The 8,904-nt window shown below is 44.5% G+C and overlaps 1 protein-coding gene across 2 annotated transcripts in view; it reads left to right on the top strand.

The window, feature by feature from the left end:
- Positions 1-1,857: 1,857 nt before the first annotated feature.
- HTATIP2 (HIV-1 Tat interactive protein 2) overlaps positions 1,858-8,904 on the top strand; it is an 18,660-nt gene continuing 11,613 nt past the window's right edge. Inside the window, exons 1-3 of one of the 2 annotated variants that reach the window (XM_028501370.2) lie at positions 1,858-2,048; positions 2,460-2,574; positions 4,365-4,472. In XM_028501370.2, coding sequence (XP_028357171.1) covers positions 1,939-2,048; positions 2,460-2,574; positions 4,365-4,472 — 333 coding nt within the window. In that variant the 5' untranslated portion in view covers positions 1,858-1,938. Of the gene's footprint in view, positions 2,049-2,378; positions 2,575-4,364; positions 4,473-8,904 lie in introns of both variants that reach the window. The other variant, XM_007122974.4, reaches the window with a different exon arrangement.

Consider the following 8,904-nt stretch of genomic DNA (forward strand, 5'->3'; position numbering starts at 1 on the left):
ACTTTTAGGTTGAAGAAAATATTTTATTACATGAGACGGATATATTTGTCATTATAGTAACACAGTTATAAGACATACATTTAAAATTTTATTTTTTATGAAGGAAGGGGCCCATGAAGTCCCTAGGACCCATGAAGGCATAACGCAGCCCTATAAACAATAGGGATGAGTCTTAAAAACATTATTTTTAGCAAAAAAAACTGGAGACACAAAAGAGTACATGCTGTATGATTCTATTTAGTGAAGTTCTATAACAGGCAAAACTAATCTGTATTGATAGATCAGAAGGTGGTTGCCTCTGGGACGTGGAGGGATTGAAGGCACTTTCTGGGGTGAAAGAAATGTTCTGTGTCTTGTTTTGGGTGGTGATGACCTAGGTGTATGCACAATTGTTTAAAATCATGGAACTGAACCTTTTGCATCCGTGCATTTTATTGTATATTAATTATGCTATAATTTTTTAAAAAAGAAAATCCGTGCAACAGATTTGATGAATGAATTCTTGAGACAGTGTTAGCTGACAAGATTTTCAGCTGCATTTTAGTAGAAAATTGTTAGGAGCTCAAAGGGAAGAGTTCAGGCACTGTGGCAGGCCAATGTGGAACAAACCACTCTGCTCTGTATCAGTCAAGGTTTTTGACTGCAAGCAACAGAAATTAGCTTAAGGAGAAAATGAAATTATTGCAGGAATAACAGGAAGTATAACACACAGGCTTTGAAAACAGGCAGGAATTAAAGGAAGCAAAACAGAAACAATCAGACAATCGGATCACTGGCAGATCCCACGATGCCATTACCCTGTATCTTTGCTCCACCCAACCAAACTCTATCTCAGTTTTCCACCGCATCTTTTTATTACTCCCCCCAAAGTAAAAAAAACCTGGATGAGAGTATCTGATTGGCTGAGTCTAGATCTCACCTACATATAATAATCTTCTAGGAGTTGGGAGGGGGAACATATTTCACTTGGCTTCTAGAGTGGCAGGTAGGGCCCTGTCTGCCACTTATTTTGGAATTCCCTATAATAAGATGTGTTTGAATGCTGGCAGCCAAAAATGACCAATGTCCACAACACTATTTGTGTTGTTCAGATTCTGGCGTGTGATCCTAACTCCCGTCCAGGACTTCCAGGATCCAGGATAGGCCCAGTGTAGATAGTTATGTTCTAAACCATGGATCTTGGCTCTGGAGAGTGAACAGGAGATCAGGTGTGGAAGGTCGCCCTGGCTCAACCATCTAGAACCTGAGCGGGGAAACCAGTTGTACTGGTGAGATACAGTGAGAACTTGAATTACATGAGGGAATATTTGAAAAGCAGAGAAGATAGTAGGCCTTGGTGATGAATCTAGAATGTGGTAAGGCAGAGAAAGGAGTCAAAGGTGACAGTCCGAATTTCTGACTTGAGAGGGAAGGGGTGAATGAAGATTGTGCGGACGAATAGGGACAGTGACACTGAAGACAGGCAAGGGGTAGACTGGTTTTATTGCTGTTTGGGGTGGTTAGAAGGGAAGGGTTACGTTTTGATGTGGTGAATTCAAGATGAAGATGTCCAACACACAGGTGACATTAAAGGTTTTAGAAAGGGATCAACGAAGATCAAGTCTATTGGCTGAGGCCTTGGATGAGGGCGAGCTCAGCCCAGGTGGTGAGGAAGAACGCCGGGGAGAAGGTTCCGGAGATTCCCGATATTTAGGAAGTGGTCTCCGAGCTTCCTACCTAGCTTGGTGCTGCGCACGTGCTCTGGGCCCCCCTCGCCGGCGCCCAGGAACCCTCTGGTCCGCGCGCGCGGGCCACCCGTCCACATCCCGCCCCTGTGGGCGGGGTGAGCAGCGATAGAGCGAAGTCACCCGGAAGACGAAGTCTGGTCGGCGCGGACCGGGGAGGGGCCCCGCAGAGTCGGGCGAGGGGAGGAAAGCGCTGGGCTGGAGGGATGGCCGGATGTCCCGGCCCGCAGCTCTGAGCGCGGCGCTGGCGGCGGCGGCGGCGGCGCTGATGGTCGCGCTGCTCCTGCTGCAGCCTGAGGACGCGGGGCCGGGGGCCGGCTCCAGGTAAACCCTCCGCGTGGGGGACCAAGCTGTGCTCCGCGCCCCTGCGGGCGGAGGCAGGAGGGGCCGGAGTCGGGGACACCGTGGGGGAACGAGGCCTCCTGGTACCTGGGCGCATTCCCTGTGCCAGCCCCTTCCAAGGTGTGGGTTGGCTCAGGAGCGGGGAACCAATACGGCGCCCCGCCCTGCGGGTGACTCTGCATTTTCCCCTGCGCCCAGACTGCAGAGAATAACCGTATCTTCCTCCAGAACAAATAACCTTTGTTCCCAGGGTAAGCACGGCTGTCCCTTTAAATATCCCGAGACCAGCACCTGTTAATGTTATTTCTGTAGCATGGCCGAGAAAGAAGCGCTACCGAGGCTTAGGGAAGACTTCAGGATGCAGAATAAATCCGTCTTTATTTTGGGTGCCAGCGGGGAAACCGGCAGAGTGCTCTTGAAAGAAATCCTGGAGCAGGGCCTGTTTTCCAAAGTCACGCTGATTGGCCGGAGGAAGCTCACCTTCGACGAGGAAGCTTATAAAAACGTGGTGGGTATTTGAGCTGGGACTCAAAAATGTACCCGCAGTGGTTCTTCAGAGTGAGCATATTTTATGCCGCAAGGCTGAACATTTCCCTGCAATGGTGGCAGGAGGTGTTCAGAGCGTGACCACGATTGGTCTGTGAGAGGCCTTACTGGAAGCTGGATTGTAGGTCCAGGTGGGCCTCCCCCTCACTGAAGGCCTTGGACAAAGCCCTTCTCTCAGGCTTTGTCTCCATAAGATGGGGCCTAAGTGTAAGGGGGTCTAGGGAGACAGAGAAGAGCCATGCTTCCAGGGTCCTTTAAGCTGGATTCTAGAAAAAAAAGACCTGTGACCTTGGGTAATTTTCTCAACCCCATTGCTTGTTTTGTCTACCTGTCCACTACACACTAAAGTTAGCAACTCAGAAATTGCTTTGCAGAGGGGGAAAGGTCTATGGCACTGAGAGGTGGGGTTATTCACCTACAAGAATTTGCCCTGCCTGACTTCTCAGGGCTGCAGGCTTGTGTCTGTAAGTGGCATAGTCCCTTTCCTGTCACTTACACTTTTCGTGGTTAACCCACTGATACACCAGACTTCAGTCTGGTGTTAATCCCCTAAATATTTGAAGCCTGAGCTTGGTGGAGATTCCTTTCCCCTTGTAAATGGAGTTATTTGTGAACTGCAGTAAATTAAACTACAGTGTAATTCTGAGACCCCTCCGCCACCAACCTGGACCCACAGGTGGAACATTCCAAATAACAAATGGTCTCACAAATAAATGTTCATGACTCCTGCAGGTCCATGATCAGGTCATTTTGCATATGTCTTTGGTCCCTCAGGACTTTTCTGTTAAAATGGACATCTTTGTTCAGACTTAGGCAGGTAGTATGTGATCTTCATCGTCTGGCTTCATGGGGACATGTCAGACACCTCTGGTCATTAGAAACTGAAATCGAGTTCTGTGCTTTGACAGTTGAGTTTTAGTGGCGCCTCTTTTGGTCAGGCACTTTTTGTAAACATAACTTTTCTTCAGCATTGTGTATGGTGCCAGGAAAATGCTTTGGAAAAGAGTCAATGGTAGAGAGGGAAAGCAACATTTTATTTAAAGTCCTGAATGATGGGAACTTCCCAAACTTTTCTTTTTTAAGCTTCACAACAAACTTAAGAGGTTAGATGGAGGTTCTTAAATTTCCATGGGCATGAGAATTACCGAGGGTGCTTATTAAAAGTGCAGTTTCTGATTCAGGAGTATTGGTGTGAGACCTAGGAATATGCCTTTTTGTCAAGCACTTATTGACTGATTCTAATGCAGGTGGGTCGTGCTGTAGACTGAGGGAAAGATTATCATTCACATTTTACTGCTGAACAAACTGAGACATATAAGTAACTTCGCCAAAATTATTAACATGCCTAGTAAGTAGCAGACCCAAGACTCAAACCTAGGTTTTGAGACTCCAAACACCATTTCCTTCCCCAACATTATACCTCATTGGTATTTCTCCTGGTAGTATACAGACAGGTCTTTTATTTTTCCAGAGAGAAAATTATAATTGAACCTGACTTTAGAGATCTAGATCACACCTAGTCCAATTGAGTGTACTGTGGACGTATAAGTACATTGTTGATTTTTGAATTCAGATTAATTGCTTTTTGGTGGGAGAAGATGAGCTTGCAAAATTTGATGTTAAGTGGGTGGACTCTTTAGTAATGTTCTGTCATTTATTCTTTAAATCTAGAGGGGGTATTACTGTCTGTTTTTTTGTTTTGTTGTGTTTTAACAACATCAAGTAATATACAGCTATGTCTTTGTTGTCTAGAATCAAGAAGTGGTGGACTTTGAGAAATTGGATGACTACGCTTCTGCCTTTCAAGGTCATGATGTTGGATTCTGTTGCCTGGGTACCACCAGAAAGAAAGCTGGGGTGGTAAGGAAGCAATCTACCCTTTTTCCTTTTCTCTGGTCAGTAATGTCGAAGATTCCATTTTTGTTCCCTCTTTTGCTTTATATTTGCTGCGCTTAAATGTAAATTAGCTCTTATCATTTAAGATTCCATATTCTGCCCTAGCCGTTGCTATACTTTGAATAGTACTTATAAGTTCATCTTTCCTTCAGCATAATTCTTGAGTTCAGGCCTGTGTGCTGGAGATGTCATAAATATTTACATGGTCTTGCCTTTTGCAGATATCGTGGTCACTACTTGCCCTGACTTATGCAAACCATTATGTCTGAGTAAAAGTAACTGGCTCATGCTCTTAGCAGTAAGTTTTTTTGGTTTCTTTATAAATGTCTTAAACTTAAAGCATTCTCTCTCACTTGAGTGATTTGCTTCAACCTGTTTTCATGCCAAGCTTTAAACTTCTGGGCTAGAACATCAGAACAGAGGCACGATTCAGTTAGCCTCCGGTGATGACTCAGCAGCCTCCAGCGATGATTCAGCCTTAACTGACGCAGAACTATCCTAACACACATTTTATTCTTTTTTTAATGATGTTCTAAATTGCGTCGGCCTCTGTCTAGAAGTCAAATTTTACTACGTAGTTAGAAATCAGAGCTTACTATGTAGATCCTGGGCAAGTGTTAATACGTACATCTTATTTAATTTATACCTTGACTATAGTTTATCCCTTTGACAAAATTTACTTGCTGGAGTTAAACATGTCTATTAAACATGCGGGACCATGATGCTGCCATGGGGGCTTACCGTAGGTTTATAAACAGGCCCATGCATCAGAATCATTTGGAGAGCACAGAACTATTGGTTTATACCAACCAAGGAGTTAGGCTCAGATGTATTTCTCTGGGCTTTCTGGTGATCCAAAGAATAATTTTATTTATGCTTTCAGTAGGGACAAATTTACAAATCTTCTGTAGTTCTACCATGTGCCCGTGGGAACACATCTGAGTTTTGAGCTCTGTGCTGGGAAGTGTGGATTAGCGAGAAGTTTGACTCTCCCGGGAATTGGCACATTATCTCTCCTCGGAAGGGTCATTTTCCTGCTGATCAGCTCCTGCAGTCTTTTCTGTCCCAGGGACAGTCACAAGGCATGTGCCCTCTGACAGCATTGAAACTTTTGTTCTAGTACACTGCAGGTTACATTGTCTCAAGTGCCAACCTGACTTTGGTGGTGACTCAGCAAAATAAAAACACTACTGCATTAGGCATAGAGCAGTTGATTTTCATGACGTAAGGCAAATCTCATTATAGGGCTCTCCAGGGGAAAGTCTAAATTGCTTTGTTGCATCCAAATCACGTAATGCAATTTTTTTTTTTTTTTTTTTTTTTTTTTTTTTTTTTTTGCGGTACGCGGGCCTCTCACTGTCGTGGCCTCTCCCATTGCGGAACACAGGCTCCGGATGCGCAGGCTCAGCGGCCATGGCTCACGGGCCCAGCCGCTCCGCGGGCATGCGGGATCTTCCCGGACCGGGGCACGAACCCGTGTCCCCTGCATCGGCAGGCGGATTCTCAACCACTGCGCCACCAGGGAAGCCCACGTAATGCAATTTTAATCAGAGGAGTTGGATGTCTTCCCTATCCAGGATATTTTTTAGATGGAGTTGGTTCTCCACCCCCCAACTAAATACCTTTTGTTCTCCAAAGTCAGTTTGGAAAGATAAAAGTAATTAACGAGTAAGCAAGAGAAAAGACTGGTAAACCAAGTATAATCTCAGAAATAAGTTAGGGCTTAAATGGTTTAAGAGGATAGTGACAGAAAAGCTGACATTTCCTCCAGAAAGTCATTTTTTGTTTTTTAATTTGAAGGTAATTTAGATTGGATGCAGTATGAAGTTTGGAGGTTCTGATAACTTCAGGCAGTTTAAAAGAGGTGACAATTCACAAGTGGCTAGGTAATAATAGTTGTTTGAGAGGGGGGAGGGTGTGTGAATTTCCAAGCTCACTCTACCTGGTATTCTGGTCAGCAGCATTCTCTGTAAAAAAAGAGAGCATGAGATGGGTATTGCAAAGCTGGTGGCAAGCCTATTGTCATTCTGTAGCTGTTTTGTAACTGGAGCAGCCCACATTTTACTTTAGCAACATCAAGAAATTCGGGTTTCTGTCTCAGTGTTGAAATCCTGTGAGTAGCCCGCTTATTTCCCTATGACCTTCAGTTTAGTTTGCTGGGGATGGATGTTATAACAAAAAAGCATAATCAAGGTGGCTTAAACAACAGACATTTTCTGTCTCACAGTTCCCAAGGCTAGAAGTCTGAGGTGGAGGTGTTGTCAGGATTGGTTCTTTCTGAGGGCTGAGAGGGAGGGAAGGATCTTTTCCAGGCTTCTCTCCTTGACTTGTAGATGGCTGCCTTCTCCCTGTGTCTCTTCACATGGTGTTTTTCCTATGTGCCTGTGGCTATGTCCAAATTTCTCCTTATTATAACAACACTAGTCAAACTGGATTAAGAACCACCCTACTTGGAATGACCTCATCTTAACTAATTACATCTGCAAATAAGGTCACATTCTGAGGTACTGGAGGTTAGGACTTCAACACAGGAATTTTGAGGGGGTAACATTGCAACCCATAAAATTCAGTCTACCCAGATTTCTTTTGACACTGGTGCTAGGAATAGGTCTGTTAGCTTTCTTCAGCTGTTTGGAAAACCATTTTCTTTAGCAGTAGCTGGTTAGATGCTAATCTTCTTTCTTTTCACATTCACAAGCCATGGTTGTCTAATGAATGCAGTGATTTTGTGACTTGGCCCTAATCCAGATCTACCGGATCAGAATCTCTAAGGTTGGAAGCCTATTTTTAACATGCTTCCTGGGGTATTCTGATGCAGCCAACCTTTTCTTCTTGTTGGACCTGCCTTCTGGATGCATTAGACAGTATTAGTCCTCTTCACCTGCTGGGTTTCCAGGTACTGTTGTCCCAGATGGCCTTCACCTTGCTTTGGTAAGTAACTTATGTGCTAGTGAAGGTTGAAATACCCTTTGAAAACCAGATCTACATTGGCCGTAAGTGAAGAGCAAAACCTCACAGGGGCCAGAGAATGGTGCTTTCCCCTTATTAAGAGAAGGATTTGGTTAGTGAGTTTGAGGGAGTGTGATTTAGTTTCACCTTTTCATTTGTCTCCTCACCTGGTAGGCACAGGCTCCAGAAGTCCAGGCTCTTGTAGTCTGTTGAATGGACGATGCCATTAATGTGATGAATGCAGCCATTGTCACACTTATTAGGCATCATTAAAGTCTCATGGCCTCAGATTCAAATGATACACTCTTCTAATCCAGGGGCTTGTAAACTAGACTGTGGGCCAAATACAGCCTGTTTGTTTTTTGTTGTTTTTTATTTTTTATTTTTTTTGCGGTACGCGGGCCTCTCACCACTGCGGCCTCTCCTGTTGTGAAGCGCGGGCTCAGCGGCCATGGCTCACGGGCCCAGCCGCTCCGCGGCATGTGGGATCTTCCCACACCAGGGCATGAACCGGTTTCCCCTGCATCGGCAGGCAGACCCTCAACCACCGCGCCACCAGGGAAGCCCAAGCCTGTCTGTTTTTGAACAGCCCTTGAGCTAAGAATGTTTTTATATTTTAATTAATTATTTATTTGTTTGTTTTAAGTTCTTTTTCTTTTTTTTTTTTTTTTTTTTTTTGTGGTACGTGAACCTCTCACTGTTGTGGCCTCTCCCGTTGTGGAGCACAGGCTCTGGACGCGCAGGCTCAGCGGCCATGGCTCACGGGCCTAGCCGCTCCGCAGCATGTGGGATCTTCCCGGAGGGGGGCACAAACCCCTGTCCCCTGCATCGGCAGGCGGACTCTCAACCACTGTGCCACCAGGGAAGCCCAAGTTCTTTTTCTTTTGAATTTTATTTTATTTATCTTTTTATACAGCAGGTTCTTATTAGTCATCAATTTTATACACATCAGTGTGTACATGTCAATCCCAATCGCCCAATTTAGCACACAGCCCCACCCCCCTGCTGCTTTCCCCCCTTGGTGTCCATACGTTTGTTCTCTACATCTGTGTCTCTATTTCTGCCCTGCAAAAAGGTTCATCTGTACCATTTTTCTAGGTTCCACATATATGCGTTAATATACAATATTTGTTTTTCTCTTTCTGACATACTTCACTCTGTATGACAGTCTTTAGATCCATCCATGTCTCTACAAATAACCCAATTTTTTTCCTTTTTATGGCTGAGTAATATTCCACTGTATATATGTACCACATCTTCTTTATCCATTCGTCTGTTGATGGGCATTTAGGTTGCTTCCATTTCCTGGCTATTGTAAATAGTGCTACAATGAACATTGGGGTATGTGTGTCTTTTTTTTTTTTTTTCCATTTTAAAGTTTTTATTTTTATTTTTAACATCTTTATTGGAGTATAATTGCTTTACAATGGTGTGTTAGTTTCTGCTT

This window comes from Physeter macrocephalus, chromosome 16, assembly GCF_002837175.3.
Source record: "Physeter macrocephalus isolate SW-GA chromosome 16, ASM283717v5, whole genome shotgun sequence".
NCBI classification, from domain to species: Eukaryota; Metazoa; Chordata; class Mammalia; order Artiodactyla; family Physeteridae; genus Physeter; species Physeter macrocephalus.